General features: G+C 37.2%; 1 protein-coding gene across 16 annotated transcripts in view; it reads left to right on the forward strand.

The window, feature by feature from the left end:
* KIAA1328 (KIAA1328 ortholog) overlaps positions 1–17,488 on the forward strand; it is a 381,988-nt gene that overhangs the window by 110,278 nt on the left and 254,222 nt on the right. For 3 of the 16 annotated variants that reach the window (XM_027127784.1, XM_027127785.1, XM_027127787.1), the window contains exon 1: positions 12,815–13,332. The exons of 12 other annotated variants lie outside the window; for them this stretch is intronic. Coding sequence is in view for 3 of the 4 variants with exons in the window: in XM_027127785.1 (XP_026983586.1) it covers positions 13,303–13,332 (30 nt within the window). In the remaining variant the exon portion in view is untranslated. Of the gene's footprint in view, positions 1–12,814; positions 13,333–17,488 lie in introns of those variants that run through there. One more of the 16 variants, XM_027127786.1, reaches the window with a different exon arrangement.

Consider the following 17,488-nt stretch of genomic DNA (forward strand, 5'->3'; position numbering starts at 1 on the left):
AAAAAATGTTTTATATATACTTATATATAAAATTCTGCCTTTTTAGGAATTAATATTTAGTCATATTTAATCAGTTTTATCTCACATATCTTTTGTGGCCATACTCTCCATTCTTATCCATTGTGATCCAAACAGATTGTGTTCTAACAAGGTTAGAAAGACTAACAAAATGGCAGCATATTTTTTGTAAATTAGCGTTCCAGTTAATTCACTGTAAAAGACTTATACTTTGGTGTCAGGAAATCTGTTTTTCTTAACTTCATAGAAGTGCAAAACAGGCAGAAATGGAGCCTGGGAGTTTGTCATACAGTAGTTTAGACCTGTGCTTCTCAGACTTTAATGTGTACATCAGTCACCTATGCAGCTTGATAAAATGCAGACTAAGCCATATCTGGAGAGAGGCCCAGCATTTTGCATTGCTTAAAAGCTCCCAGGTGATACCGATGCTCCATGCCCCACACTTAGACTTTCCTGCCTGACAGTAAGTTTTTCTTTATTTACAGTAGGTTGATAATGTGAAAAGGTTAAACCCGATGTAGACAAACTGCTAATGTTGAAGTATATACTCTGATAAGGAAGGTATGCAGTTGACAAACCTTGCTGTGATTGAGAAGCATTGGATGTAAGCAAGAGTATTTAACTAAGTGAAGGCTTATGAATTCCTAAAGGTTATGGTGACTTCCCTTTTATCTGAATACAATGCGGGTATTTTTTCAGAAAAATGGAAAACCTATTATAAGAAACTGCATTTATCATTGGTGAGAACAGCTCTTTGGGCTGTTTGTGTTGCCTTGAACCCCAGTCTCTCTCCTTAATGGATTGCTTACTTTCTTATGCAACTTTTTGGTTAATTCCGGTTTTAAGTGACATACGAACACAAAACAAGGAATCATCCTGTCTGTTTTCTGAGTCATTTGGACCTTTTCTCACCTCAGACTTCTGGAAAGAATTTGGTTGTCAAGTCATAGCAGGAGCACAAATTATTTGGTATGATTAATAGCTTGAATGGGAAAAGTGGCAGTGTGTGTGTGTGTGTACACACACACACATAATAAATTTTGTATTATGTATATATGTAAAACTTTTTCCTTCCTGAATTCTTATAAAGGTCTATAACTGAGAAAAGAGATTTTCTAAAAGGAGATAGAAAAAGTCAGTAATACTCTCATGAAAATAAACACATAAAACACATTTTTTAAGTTACAAAATTTAAATAATTATTTATATTTACTCTTGTCCTATACACAAATATAGTAGAGGCATACATTTTACTATTTATTATACAATTAGTTCTGCTAAAAGGAGACATACATGTTCCTAAAAATCACACTGCAAAATCATGCCCCCAAAACCCCACTTATGGCAAAAATGTGTTTAGGGGCACAACACTCAAAACTTCATCATTGCAACACTTTTTTAAAGGAAACTAATAAAAATGATAGCACAGTTTTACAAATATTAATTAAGAAACGCATAAATACTGCAATAAACATGGTGCTTTACCTTGAAAATACCTGAAGTATGCTGATGGAAATGGATACTGAAAAGGGTTGCAGTTTGTGAGTTATTGTAAAGTGGTAGAAGAAGAGTTACTGAGATTGTATAGAAAGTTTTAACACTAGGTATGTGTGTGTGTGGCCATAACACAGGGTGAACTACCTTAGCTGGTAGATGTTTGAGGTGTGAGGTGTGTGGGTGTGTTTTTGTGTATTCCTACTGGGCTTGAGTCAGCTGGCTGCCATTTTCTGCCTGCACCTAGCATTTCTTATGAGTTGAGAGTCACATTCTGCTCAGATTATTTTCAGATACATCAAATGCACTGAAACAAATTTGTATTTTCAAAACAAGCCTTATGGCAGAACTGACAGTATATAAAATTTCCTACTTGGAGAAATGAAACTTTGATTTTATTGCAATTCAGTTGCACAGGCACCAGGGAGAGTAGTAGGTTCACACTTCTCAGCAGCACTGACCAGTGCTTTTCTTAGTTTTGCAGCTGCACATATGGTAGATTATTATCATTTTATGGTTACAGTTATAAGCAATTTGGTAGAAAACGACAGCTAAATTATGCAGTGTTACTTTTATTTGTTTTAATTTGGTAATCTAAATATTTTTTTCATGAGGAAACAAAAGGCAGAATAATTTTTAGTAGTAGGAGTAACCCTTCTTATGTCTTAGTCATGTGCCACCCAGTGGAGCTAGCATTTCATTTTTAACGGATCTCTTGTGTATGATAGAAAGTGAAGCACACAGCTGAGAGGTTATGTCTGTATTCTGGGGAGTGTTGTTTTCAGCTACATTATCATAATTCTTACTGCTTACTAAAAGGGAGATTTTGCTGGCAATTGGATTGAAAAATATGTAAATTTAAAAATCCTCCACCATTTCCTAGAGACAGAACATTCCCAGATTTTATTCCAGGAGGCATCCCTAGAAATGATGCCAAAGCAAATTTACTTCCCTGAGCGCTAACAGGATTTGGTACAGTGCTACTTAGAGTGCTTGCTGGTTATAAGCATCATGGCCCATTGGCATCTATACATACCACCCTTTTTTTAATTGAAGGAACATGCCAGGGAAAAGATGTTCAGAGTGCCTACCTTGGTTGTTTGGGACTTGTATATTCAAAGGGAGTGTCAGAAAATCAGTACCTAACACTCGTGTGAAATTCCACAGGTATCCAACTTGGAATACATCTCTATTATAAAACAATGGATTTGCCTTGAGTAAAGGCAAATTTTGTTTGTAGTATTTATTTAAGTACACAATTTCGTTTGTTATTAAGTCTTCCTTACATATTTTCTTGGCTTGCATAGCATTAATACCTGTTGATACCCATATGGTGATCTCTGTATCTTAAAACACAGCCTATCATTTTTACGTGGTCTGTATATTCAGGGCCATTACCGGAACTGGGGAGAAGATACACACAAACTGCTTGATCATTGAAAATGTTAAATTCAGTGAAGTAATGTAGTGCTTGTGATCTTTATTCCATTAGTATAAATAAGTCATATCAGTGATTTTATCAGAGTGGGGAGTTATTTAGCATTTTTCATTGCTTTTAAGTCATTTTAAAACAATTGTTGCACAAGTGGTATAGATGAAATTAGAAAACAATTAATTTTGGGGGTTAGAAACCTGAATATTACTGTAATCTTATTGACACCAGTTGGAGAGAAAGAAAAAAATTTTATATTGATGGATAACATAGTCCTTAATTTTATTCAGTGTGATTTCTTTTTTGTTGTATATGGTACCCTAACTTAATTCACTTGTATTATAGCATATGTCATTTTGGATTCATTTCAAAGGGTAATCAAGTCAGGAACTGATTGTGCCATATTATTCTCTAGTAAAGTAAACTTCATGTTTCCTTCAAATGAAACTGGTATGTATTAGCACTTTATAATAAAGTGACATCCTTCAACAATATAATGATGATGCTCTAAATGATAGTAGGATGCTCTAAATGTGAAAACTTTTTTGGAGCACTAACTTTGGTTATTTAAATATGAAAACTCAACATTATGATTTGAAAATACTGAAAATGATTTCAGAAATTAGAAGTTTAGCAAATATCTTACCTATATTTTATAAAACATAGTGCCAAGTATGTGCATGTACTCTACTGGATAATAATCATGTTTGTAACATGGGACTGCTATAGAAGCATAGTCACTTCTCTTGAATAGCTAAAAAACAGAAATTTGGGGATCACCAGCATATATATTGAATTTGAAGCTATGGTATTATATAGGGTCACGGGAAAAGGTACTGAATAAGTTCTAGGACATTATCTTAGGGAATATCTGCATTTAAGGATAAGCAAGGGAAAGTCAGTGAAAGAGATTTAAAAAGGAGAAATCAGTAAGGAAAAAGTAGAATGGGCCAGTAGCTCAGAAACCAGAAGAGGAGATCCTTTGAAGAGGGGAAAAAGTGGCCAGCAAGGAAGATAAAATCAGGGTGTTATATTTATAAATTAATAGATTAGAGGCTATTTGTCAAGAATACAGTATAAATAAACTGAGAAGACAGGGAAACATTGTTTTGGGCCAAAATTAAATTGGACATGAGAAATAGAGATAATGAATATGGATTAATTTTTTAGAGTTTTGGTAATGGGGAGGAGAGAGAGATGTTGGCTGTTCAAGGAGGAGGTTTATTTGAGGAGGGAGTTTCTTAAGATGCACTTAGTTGAAGACTTATGGGAAGGAGCCAAAATCTGTTGAGACCATGAGAAAGATAGTATAATTTATAGGACAGTGTCTGAATGATATAGAAGAAGGTGAAGTCAGAAATACAGATGGAGAAGTTTGTCTTAGAAAGCATTCATTCATTCACTCGTTCTTTCAACATTTATTGAATGCCAAGACCTGAGGGAATGATGTGTTGAGATGGAAGTTGGGGATATTTAATAAGGTCATGTTGGCCATCTGCCTTTTCAGTGAAATACGATGTACTTAAAAATGAGTAAGTTTTTTGCTTCCAGACACAGTTGCTTAAAGCATTACCATTCCATTATAAGTCTTTTTAAATTCACATCAGACAATGTTATGTTTCAGCTGTCAAACATAATTCAGAAAATTTAAGAGGGAAAGGAAAGTCTGTTTATCCATATTTGTATTCTTTCCATTCTTCCTTCTTGATGTTCCAAAATTCCTTCATCATTTCCTTCCTATTTAGAGAATCTTTATCTACTCTTTTAGAATAGATATAAATTCTCTTAGCTGTCTTTCATCTAAGAATTTATTGATTTCTCCTGCATTTCTGAAGGATATTTTTGTTGGATATAGAATTCTGGGGTCAATAGTTCTTTTCTTTCAGCACTTGAAGAATGTGTTACTTCCTCTGCCCTTCATGTTTTATGATGAAAATCCACTGTCATTCATTTAAAAAAAAATTTTTTAAGTTAATTAATTAATTCATTTATTTTTGGCTGGGTTGGGTCTTCTTTGCTTCATGCGGGCTTTCTCTAGTTGCAGCGAGCGGGGGCTACTCTTCGTTGCGGTGCACAGGCTTCTCATTGCAGTGGCTTCTCTTGTTGTGGAGCATGGGCTCTAGGCGCACAGGCTTCAGTAGTTGTGGCTCACGGGCTCTAGAGCACAGGCTCAGTAGTTGTGGAGCACGGGCTTAGTTGCTTCACGGCATGTAGGATCCTCCTGGACCAGGGCTCGAACCCGTGTCCCCTGCATTGGCAGGCAGATTCTTAACCACTGTACCAGCAGGGAAGTCCTATAATTCACTTTTTTCCTTCTTTAAATGAAGTGTTGCTTCTCTTTAGCTTTCAAGGTTTTCTTTGTCTTTAGTTTCCAGAAGTTTGATTATAATATTTCTTGGCGTGGATTTTTTGGGGTTTATTCTGTTTGAGGTTTGCTTGACTTCTTTTTTTTGTCCACATTGGGTGTTCATTGCTGCACACGGGCTTTCTCTAGTTGTGGCGAGCAAGGGCTACTCTTCATTGCAGTGCACAGGCTTCTCATTGTGGTGGCTTCTCTTGTTGCAGAGCATGGGCTCTAGGGGTGCAGGCTTTCGTAGTTGCAGCATGCACGTGCAGTAGTTGTGGCACAGGGGCCCTAGAGTGCGCAGGCTTCAGTAGCTGTGGCATGTGGGTTTAGAAGTTGTGGCTCTCAGGCTTTAGAGCACGGGCTCAGTAGTTGTGGTGCACAAGCTTAGTTGCTCCATGGTGTGTGGGATCTTCCTGGACCGGGGATCAAACCCATGTCCCCTGCATTGGGAGATGGGTTCTTAACCACTGCGCCACCAGGGAAGTCCCTCGCTTGACTTCTGGACTGTAGGTTTATGGTTCTTGCCAAATTTGGGGAATTTTCAGGTGTTGGTTCTTTGTATATTTTTCCAGCTGCACCCTCTTTCTGCTCCCTTTCTGGGACTCCAGTGACTGGAACGCTGGATCTTTTATTATAGTCCCTCAGGTTCCTGAGGCTCTGTTTATTTTCTTTGTCTGTTTGTTTTCTCTCTGATATTCAAATTGGAAAAGGTGTATTGTTCTATCTTCAACTTCACTAATTCTTTCCTATGTACCCTCCATTCTGTTGTTGAGCCCATCCAGTAAGCTTTTGATTTTGGTTATTATTTTTTCATTTCTAACATTTCCATTTGATTGTTCTTTATATTTTCTATTTTTTTGCTGAGACTTTTTTCATTTGTTTTAAGTGTGTTTGTAATTGCTTATTGAAGCATTTCATGATGGCGCCTTTAAAATTCTTGTCAGATAATTCCAACAACTGTGTCATTTCAGTATTGGCATCTGTTGATTGTCTTTTCTAATTCAAGTTTATCCTGGTTCTTGGTATGACAAGTGATTTTTAATTGTATTCTAGACATTTTGAGTGTTATGTTATGGTCTTATTTAAATCATCTCTTTTAGCAGACTTTTTCTGACATCCACTAGTGGGGAAAGAGGAGGCTCCACCTCATTACATTTAGGTGAAGGTGGAAGTCCAGGGTCCCTACTCAGCCTCTTTTGACACCCAGGGTGAGGTGGGCACTTAATTACTGCTGGGTGGGGAATAGAAGTTCAGTGCTGTACTAGACCTCTGCTGACACCACCTGGCTTGGACAGGGGCTTCCCAAATGGCCTCCACTGTTACTGCTGATATGTCATGAAATTCTTGGCTTTCCACTCAGCTTCCTCTGACACCACCCCAGTAGGGAAGGATACCTCATTAAAGGTAGATGGGAGTGGAAGTCCAAACTAAGAGACCTCTGCTGATAATCATGAGGGTGAAAGAGGTAGGGGAAGGAGTCATTACCATCAGTCTTCCCCATTCAGTCTTCTCTGATACCACCCCAGCAGAGAGGGGTGGGGGAATAGAGGGACACCTAGAAGTCTAAGTTCCTCACTGAGCCTTTGCTGATGGAGGTGGGGTAGTGTCGCAATCTTTTCTGTGGTGTTTGGCTCGATTAAGGCAGTTCTTGTCTAAAAGGTTTACATTTTGCTAGGTTTCCCCCTCTCCCCCCATTTTTTCTTTTGGCTGGTGAAAGCAGGCCTCTCTTGGATTTTTCTTTTTGTCTGTGTCCATTGCCATTTCTGGGTTGTTGTTTTCTCCAGCACTCAGTCCTGGATATATGAGGTTAAAAACAAAACTAGGCAGCTCTCCTCTGTGTTGTTCACCAGATTCTGAGACTCCTAGCCATTCTACCGCCTCTCCATCTTTTAGAGTCTTCTTATGTTTATATTGTATATCATGACCAGGACTTTTAACTACCATTAGTGAAAGAGATAGGGAAAATTATGTTTACGCCATCTTCTCTGGAACCAGAAATCCCATTATACTTATTTTACTTTTTTCTTTAAAATTTTTTTTCTGGCTACTTAAATTGACTCAATTTTCTGAACATATCCTATTGTATTTAGACACTTTACCTTAGTCCATAAGATGATATTTTCCCTCCCAGTGCAGACATGGGTGAATTGATTTAGCTAAAATTGATTTTTCAAAAAAAAATATCACTACTAGACAGAAACTAAATATATAAAGTTTCTGCCTCCTAGTAGAATTTCTTAAACTAGTCAAAAAATAGAATATAAATCATTGGCTATTCAGTTCATTACTTTTGAATTTTATGGTAGATTTCAATTCTCTGTTAAGCATATGTGGATAAAAACACAGGTCTCAGGGATTGTTCTTTTAAATGTGGCCTCTTGGATTAATTTATTTCATAGTCAATATTGTTAAAAAATAGTAAGTCAAAAACCTAACTTCTTGATTTTAATGACGCTGTAAAACTTTTCTCCTTGAATATTTTGGGCTGTTTCTCTATAACTTTTCTTGAGTGGAGGGTCAAGTAAATAATCTGGTTCTTTAACAGGTTTTTAAATATCATTCTGTTAAACAGTTCACGTAAGCTCAATTAGGTTAGGAACCAGTGAAGTGAAGTTGTTCATAAAATGCTTTATTACCTTCGGTTTTTGCAGCATTTGCTGGGTTTAGATAATAAACCTGCACATAGATGTTACTTAATTTTTCTCTGTGCAGTAATTTACATTTGTGAGCAGTAGCCCTAGTCATTTTCAAAGAGGGAAGAAATGAGATATTCCTGCTGCTTTTTCCAATTTAACCTTAAAATGTTAGATGTGATTCCATTCTATAAGAACTCTCCTTTTTTACTCTAGTTATGAATACTATTTTATGGAAATTGTTTGATTTTTTACTTAGAATTATTATATTGGTCATATTTTCATACTGCACTAAAAAGTGCATGCAACTTTGGTGAGAGTGCTATTCCCCGAGGCTAATGGTCTGCAATGTTAAACTGAATTCAGAAGTTATACTATAAAGTTAGGCTTAAAAGTGTGCTTGGGCAAGGTAGGGGTTGGATATCTATTTGAAAGTAGAAGAGACAAAATGTGGTTGTTTGTTTTTTCCTGTGGACTCTTCCCCAATATAGATTGTCAAGCCTTACAGTTAATACTTGCTAATTGTTATGACTTCAGTAGTCAGCCACAATAGAAATGTATTTCTGTATGCTTCTTTCCAAAACAAAACAGTTGACCAAAAAAGAGAAAAAGCGTCATCATTTGTAAGGATAGATTAAAGGGAGGAAGCAACAGAGTCCAATAATGTATTACACTTCAACGTAAGGAAGGAGGATGGGCCTCCTCCCACTGATATGGAGTAGGGAGGGTTCTGGGAGGTGATATGCACACTGAAAGTGTGGTCCCTGGACCAGCAATCAGCATCCCTCAGAAGCTTGTTAGAAATGTAGAACCTTAGGCCCTACCTCAGATCTACTGAATCAGTGTCTGCTTTCTAACGAGATTCACAGGTGATACCTGTGTATACTATACTCCAAATCCCAGCTCACTGGCAGAGTAACTAACCTTGCATAAGTGTTTAGCCATTCTGTGCTGCAAATTTATTTGTGCAGCAAATTTATTTGTAAAGTGAGAGTAATAATAGTACTTTATGTTTTTTTCTTTTGATGAGGGTTAAATATAATTTATTTAAAGCACTTAGAAGTACCCCACCCCCAAGTAGAGGTTATACTGAGCCGTATTCAGATATTCTAATGCAGGTACCTATTCCTGGTGATAAACATTTAATTGTTTAGTAGGCGATGGTGGTCTGACTCTTATAAAAGAACTCTAATGAGGAACTGAAGAAGGAAGAGATGACAAGCACAAAACTGATAAGGGCTGGAAGATGAACTATATGAGGGAAGCGTAATGCCCCTGGATTATTTAGTTTGGAAAAGAGAAGATTAAGGGACCTCTTACACTCATTTTACATTTCCACTCAGAAATGGATGATCTTACACAGCAGCATAAATACTTCAAGTACACAAATAGAGGTGTATGAAGAGAGAGAGGTGTTGTATATATTGATATTGATAGTTGATGAAGGGTTTTAATTTAATGACAAGAACAAGACTCTTCTTCTTGAAGGTAGGGAGCAGAATGAGAAGACTTCTTTCTAAGGTGCTTTTACCCTGTTCCTCATGGCTGGAGATAGTAGGCCCTGGCTTGGTATGTTTAGCCCTGCTTCACAAAGCATTATACACATAACTTCACTTATTGGCCTTTCACAGTCTAGAGAGCTTAGTGTGCAGACCATTTTCAGTGGTCTGTGTTGTCAGGAATTTACCCCTATTGAAATTTGAAATTTTCAACTGTTAATCGTTGTTACTGCAGTTTGCCTTATAAAGTAGCTTCTGACGAGGGGAGGGGTGTGATAACAGCCTTTTCTTCTACAATTCTAGGCTAGCTCCTGTAACTCAAAAAAGGTTGTATTAACCATTAGCCAGACTCATCAAGAAAAAAAGGGAGAAGACTCAAATCAATAGAATTAGAAATGAAAAAGGAGAAGTAACAACTGACACTGCAGCAATACAAAGGATCATGAAAGATTATTACAAGCAACCATATGCCAATAAAATGGACAACCTGGAAGAAATGGACAAATTCTTAGAAAAGCACAACCTTCCGAGACTGAACCAGGAAGAAATAGAAATATAAACAGACCAATCACAAGCACTGAACTTGAAACTCTGATTAAAAATCTTCCAACAAACAAAAGCCCAGGACCAGATGGCTTCACAGGCAAATTCTATCAAATATTTAGAGAAGAGCTAACACCTATCCTTCTCAAACTCTTCCAAAATATAGCAGAGGGATGAACACTCCCAAACTCATTCTACAAGGCCACTATCACCCTGATACCAAAACCAGACAAAGACATCACAAAAAAAGAAAACTACAGGCCAATATCACTGATGAACATAGATGCAAAAATCCTCAACAAAATACTAGCAAATAGAATCCAACAGCACATTAAAAGGAAAACACACCATGATCAAGTGGTGTGTATCCCAGGAATGCAAGGATTCTTCAATATACGCAAATCAGTCAGTGTGATACACCATATTAACAAATTGAAGAATAAAGACTATATGATCATCTCAATAGATGCAGAAAAAGCTTTTGACAAAATTCAACACCGATTTATGATAAAAACCCTCCAGAAAGTAGACATAGAGGGAACTTACCTCAACATAATAAAGGCCATATATGACAAGCCCACAGCCAACATCATTCTCAATGGTGAAAAACTGAAACCATTTCCACTAAGATCAGGAAAAAGACACAGTTTCCCCCTCTCACCACTATTATTCAACATAATCTTGGAAATTTTAGCCACAGAAATCATAGAAGAAAAAGAAATAAAAGGAATCCAAATCGAAAAAGAAGAAGTAAAGCTCTCACTGTTTGTAGATGACATGATACTATACATAGAGAATCCTAAAAACGCTACCAGAAAACTACTAAAGCTAATCAATGAATTTGGTAAATTTGCAGGATACAAAATTAATGCACAGAAATCTCTTGCATTCCTATACACTAATGATGAAAAATCTGAAGGAGAAATTAAGGAAACATTCCCATTTACCATTGCAACAAAAAGAATAAAATACCTAGGAATAACCTACCAAAGGAGACAAAAGGCCTGCATGCAGAAAACTATAAGACAGTGATGAAAGAAATTAAAGGTGATACCAGCAGATGGAGAGATATACCATGTTCTTGGATTGGAATAATCAACATTGTGAAAATGACTCTACTACCCAAAGCAATCTACAGATTCAATGCAATCTCTATCAAACTACCACTGGCATTTGTCACAGAACTTGAACAAAAAATTTCACAATTTGTATGGAAACACCAAAGACCCTGAATAGCCAAAGCAATCTCGAGAAAGAAAAACAGAGATGGAGGAATCAGGCTCCCTGACTTCAGACTATACTACAAAGCTACAGTAATCCAGACAGTATGGTACTGGCACAAAAACAGAAATACAGATCAATGGAACAGGATGAAAGCCCAGAGATAAACCCACACACATATGGTTACCTTATCTTTGATAAAGGAGGGAAGAATATACAATGGAGAAAAGACACCCTCTTCAATAAGTGGTGCTGGGAAAACTGCACAGCTACATGTAAAAGAATGAAATTAGAAAACCTCCTAACACCATACAATAAAATAAACTCAAAATGGATTAAAGAGCTAAATGGAAGGCCAGGCACTATAAAACTCTTAGACGGAAACATAGGAAGAACACTCTATGACATAAATCACAGCAAGATCCTTTTTGACCCACGTCCTAGAGAAATGGAAATAAAAACAAAAATAAACAAATGGGACCTAATGAAACTTAAAAGCTTTTGCACAGCAAACAAAACCATAAAGAAGACGAAAAGACAGCCCTCAGAATGGGAGAAAATATTTGCAAATGAAGCAACTGACAAAGGATTGATCTCCAAAATGTACAAGCAGCTCGTGCAGCTCAATATCCAAAAAACAAGCAACCCAATCCAAAAGTGGGCAGAAGACCTAAATAGACATTTCTCCAAAGAAGATACACAGATGGCCAACAAACACATGAAAGAATGCTCACCATCACTCATTATTAGAGAAATGCAAATCAAAACCACAATGAGGTATCACCTGACACTGGTCAGAATGGCCGTCATCAAAAAGATCTAGAAACAATAAATGCTGCAGAGGGTGTGGAGAAAAGGGAACCCTTTTGCACTCTTGGTGGGAATGTAAGTTGATACAGCCACTATGGAGAACAGTATGGAGGTCCCTTAAAAAACTAAAAATAGAACTACCATATGACCCAGTAATCTCACTACTGGGCATATACCCTGAGAAAAAACATAATTCAAAAAGAGTCATGTATCATGATGTTCATTACAGCTCTATTTACAATAGCCAGGACATGGAAGCAACCTAAGTGTCTATCAACAGATGAATGGATAAAGAAGATGTGGCACATGTATACAATGGAATATTACTCAGCCATAAAAAGAAACGAAATTGAGTTATTTGTAGTGAGGTGGATGGACCTAGACTCTGTCATACAGAGTGAAGTAAGTCAGAAAGAGAAAAACAAGTACCGTATACTAACACATATATATGGAATCTAAAAAAAAAAGACAAAATGGTTCTGAAGAACCTAGGGGCAGGACAAAAATAAAGATGTAGACGTAGATCATGGACTTGAGGACACAGGGAGGGGGAAGGGTAAGCTGGGACTAAGTGAGAGAGTGGCATAGACATACATACACTACCAAATGTAAAATAGATAGCTAGTGGGAAGCAGCCCCATAGCACAGGGAGATCAGCTCGGTGCTTTGTCTCCACCTAGAGGAGTGCTATAGGGAGGGTGGGAGGGAGACTCAAGGGGAAGGAGATATGGGGATATATGTATATGCATATCTGATTCACTTTGTTATGCATCAGAAACTAACACACCATTGTAAAGCATTATATACAATATTTATATTGTAAAGCAATATAAAGCATTATATTCCAATAAAGATGTTAAAAAAAAAAGGTTGTATTGATTTAAAGCAGCCTTCCAAATGGAGAAAATACTTCAGGTCTAGCTGAAACAGGGATCCTTACGCAAAAGATACATTTTTAGGCAGGTTAGAAGCAAGATAAAATGCATGACTTTCATTAGAAATGTTTTTGTAACCTTGTCTTCAACATCTACTATGAATGCTTGAAAAAATGTATATCCTTAGAGTGTTATGTGGAAAGGAAACTAGTATAAAGAATTCAAAATTCTAATCAACCTGGTACATTGATAGCCTGCTTTTTAAGATATCTGCATATGAACTTTTAAATAAGGGTCCTTGCCTTTAAAGTTGGAGAAATAAATATTGTGTCTCCATTGTATAGCTGGTTTCCTGGAAAACCTCAGGCTTCAATGATCTGAGCGAAATACATGATGTAAAGCATCTTAGTTCCAAGTCTGTTTCTGCCCCATGTTGTTCTGTGACTCTGCAAGAAACAAGGTAAAGACCGTAAGGCTTAGAAAACTCTTATACAGCTAGTTATATATTCTAATTAGGTATCTTTCCATGGCTTCTTGTTTTGTTGCTATTATTCAAACAGAATGAGTAGAGTCCAGAAGAAAATGGGTGAGGCATTTACCTCTTCTTCCCTTTGTAAGTGTCCAGAGCATTGAGTTTTCCCCTGTTTGATTTGGAGATTTGTTTCCCTTCCCAACAGGTTACTGTTGTCCGGAAATTTCCCATAAATTCCTCTTTTAATTAAATGGATAATTTCAGACTTGTATCAGTGGTTTGTACCCCCGTACAGATCACAACTTAATAAAAGAGTATAAACATTCATATGAAATTCTTGTCAAGCTCTGCTAGTCAGTTCATCTTGGTATCAGTTTTTCTTTTACCAGTAATCTGTTTTCAATTGCACATATTGTCATTGAGTGCCAAACTAGATATATAATTTGGACCTCACTGTTTATCTCAGAAAATATGTTCTTTTGTTGAAAAGGGAAAAAAGGAAATGATTGTGCAGTAAGAAATATAACATGATCAGAAACTTTATTTGCTTCAAGAGAGGAAAATCTGTGAGGTTAGAACAATTTAAAATTTTTAATGAATTGGTATGTTTAGGTGTCTTCTTGGCTAAAGACCACATAGCCTATCTTTGGTTTGCTTTGATTCCAAATCCAAACCTCACATGAAATTCAGTAGGTGCTCCTTTAGTTTTATTCCTTTATTCATTTCTCATTTTTAAAGTGCCTGCTGTGATAGAGAGAGATCAAGGTTAATATACTATGATTTCAGGAACTCACAGGCCACTTCAGGTGATAGTAACGTAATCAAATAATTTTATCTATGCTGTTTACTATAATGAAGTGCTTAATTCTGCATGGAGGTCAAAGTTAGGAGGAAGAGCTGACATACAGCTAAATTTGAAAGGATAAGTAGGAATTGCGTAGGACTGGGGGTAGGCAAAACATTTGAAGCATAATATTGAGTATGTGCTGTCTTTATATATTAAGTAGTATGTAGGTGTTCAGAGTAAAAGGAGGACCTGCCCTAGTGAAGCTCTTTGAGTTCTAGATCCCCTGAGAGCCTCATGACTAATGGACTGCGTGAGAGTGGGAGGCACATGGTCAGCTGTCTTTACCTTGAGGGACCCTGAATAAAATAGCTCTTTCTGTTCAGGAGCTTCTCTCTGATGGGAAAACAGGATCTAGCCAAACAGTGGGGGAAATGGTGAACAAACTTTTGTTCTGGCAAGGGTCACTGTAGCCTCCTCAATGTCATCTTTTAACTAGTGTGGCCTCTGCACCACTGGGCACAGTTGACTACATCTTTCTATTGATTCCTCCTCTCTGCCTGCCCTTTACATGTTGTTACATTGGCCCTCTTCTCTTCTCTCAGTTTGAACATTTTTTTCTCCAAGAGGCTTTCGCTGGCTCCTCCATCATCTGGGTCCCCTTAGGAAGTGCTTGCATAGAACTACATCAATGTTCTTGCTATTGCTTTCATCATTTGTTATCTTAAGTATGTGCTTGATTACCTGCCTTCCTTGCTGGAGGTAAGCTCCCTGCAGGAGACAGTGTTGGTCTTGTTCATCATTGTATGTCTAGCACCTGGCACAGTCTCTGGTGTTAATGTACTCAGTAAATATTATTCAGTGTTTATTGAGCTCCTATTATGTAAGCTAAGGAATTCAGCAGTAAACAAAACAGACAAATATTCCCGGCCTAACGGTGCTTATTTGTTGAATGAATGAAAGAATGAACAAAAAAACAAAACTGAATACTTTCCTAGACAATGTTAAACACTTTTGTGTCTTCAGCCACCACTTACAAAGTGATTAACTCCCAAATCTGTTTCTAGTGAGACCTCTTCTTTGAATTCCAGGCCTAGGGATTCAAATGTCCCAGCTGGCCATCTCCACTAAATGCTCCCCAAGCATCTCCAGCTCAGTGTGTCTAAAGCTGCACCCCTCCCCCATACCTCTCCTTTGCTCTGCATTCCCTGTCTTGGTAAATGGAACTGTGCATCATACAACTGGTCATACATCTTGCTACCCAATTTATAACTTGACATTGTCTTAAATTTCCCTCTTCAACTCAGTCACCTCCTAATTCCTACCGTTACTACTTCAATTCAGACCCCTCTCACCTCTAGCTTTAGACTGTTATAGCCATTTTCTAATTGGTTGCTTTCATTCTCTCTTCAAGCTCTCCACTCCACCCTTCACATTCTGACCAAAGGTATCTTTACAGCATACAAATAGGTTGTAAGACATCAATGGGTTATATAGAAATAAAATCCAAACAACTTAGTGTAACATTCAAGATCTGGCCCCTGTTTGTCTCTGCAGCCTCTTCACTCATTCTCCCTACTCACCACCAGTTGACCATCCATACTGTCCTATTTGCAGTTCCCTTAATGTGCAAATCTGTTTCATTTCTCCACGCCTTTGCTCCTGATGACCTTTCAGCCAAGGGTACTCCCTTCCCTTCCTACCCAGTGCATCTGTAAACTCCTCTTCCAGAATTCATTTCTAGGGTCACATCTTCTCTGAAACATTTTCTGACTTCCTCTCAGTGTTGTCAAAGTGACTACTTACCCCCATTTAAAAAAGTTCATTGTACCCTTTGTTTAAATGTCTCTCCCAGAACATGTTATCCTTATTTATTTAAATCTTTCTCTAAACCCTTTGATGTCTTTTTAATCTCAGCTTTATTTAGATGTATTCGGCATATAACATTATGTAAGTTTAAGGTGTAATATGTATATATTGTGAAATGATTACCACAATAAGATTAGTTAACACACCTATTACATGTGTGTGTGTGTTGAGAACATTTAAGATGTACTTTCTTAGCAACTTTCAAGTATACAATACAGTGTTGTTAATTGTAGTCACCATGTTGTACATTACATTCTGTAGAGTTTATTCATCCTAAAACTGTACGTTTGTATACTTTGACCACGCTCACCCATTTCCCCCACCCTCCTGAGCCATTGGCAACCACCAGTCTCCTCTCCGTTTCTATGAGTTCAGTTTCTTTAGATTCTACATGTAAGTGAGATTATGCAGTATTTTTCTTTCCCTGTCTGATTTATTTCCCTTAGCATAATGCCCTCAAGTTTTTATCCATGTTGTTACAAATGGAAAGACTTCCTTCTTTTTTAATACTGAATGATATTGCATCGTATATATGTATATGTGTGTGTGTGTTTGTGTATAACATTTTAATCCATTCATCTGTTGACAGACACTTAGGTTGTTTACATGTCCTGGCGGTTGCAAATAATGCTGCAATGACCATGAGGGTGTAGATATCTCTTCAAGATAGTGATTTCATTTCCTTCGGGTATATACCCAGAAGTGGAATTGCTGGATCATATTTTTAATTCTGGGGGGAACCTCTGTACTGTTTTTCATAGAGGCTTCCCCAATTTACATTCCCATCAGTGGTTTTCAAGGGTTCCCTTTTCTCCACATCCTCACCAGCACTTGTTATCTCTTGTTCCCTTGATGTAAAAAGTCTATTGAATGTATGCTTGTGCTCTGCCCTATGCTAAATTATTTTCTTTTATTAGCTCATTCATATTCATAGTTGCCCTGTGAAGTGAGGTAGGTATTATTATTCCCAGGTGAGGGTGTCAGAGAAGTTTCTTGTCAAAGTTATATCATTACTAAGTACCAGAATTAAGGTTTGAGCCAAGAGTGTTGGATGACACCTAAGTCTGCGCTTTTACTCATTCTACCTTAGTACCTTTGTTAAATAACTGGAAGAAACCTTAATGGGCCTTTTTTATATGGCCTTTTGCTGCCATGGATGTGCCTATTCTTCGCTCAAATGACAGGTTCCAGTTAGTGTATCATTAGACCATACTAAGAGTTAGTCACCTGACTTAATGACCACGGATAAATGGAGTTGTAGAGCTCTTATGAGTCTGACCTGATGTTTAGGTTTCTGCTTCTTTCATGATAACTTATGGTGGGAGTAGGAAAACAAGAAGTGACTGAATAATAGTAGGAAGAAGAAAACACAAACAAAAAAAAGTATTTTTACAATTTTTTATTTTGACAGTTTCCAAATATATATATATATATATAAAAGTTGACAGAATAGTGCAATGAACCATCATATACCTGCTACCTAGATTCCAC

This window comes from Aethalodelphis obliquidens, unplaced genomic scaffold (assembly GCF_003676395.1).
Source record: "Aethalodelphis obliquidens isolate GAN/ISIS:26980383/991018 unplaced genomic scaffold, ASM367639v1 scaffold32, whole genome shotgun sequence".
Classification (NCBI taxonomy): domain Eukaryota; kingdom Metazoa; phylum Chordata; class Mammalia; order Artiodactyla; family Delphinidae; genus Aethalodelphis; species Aethalodelphis obliquidens.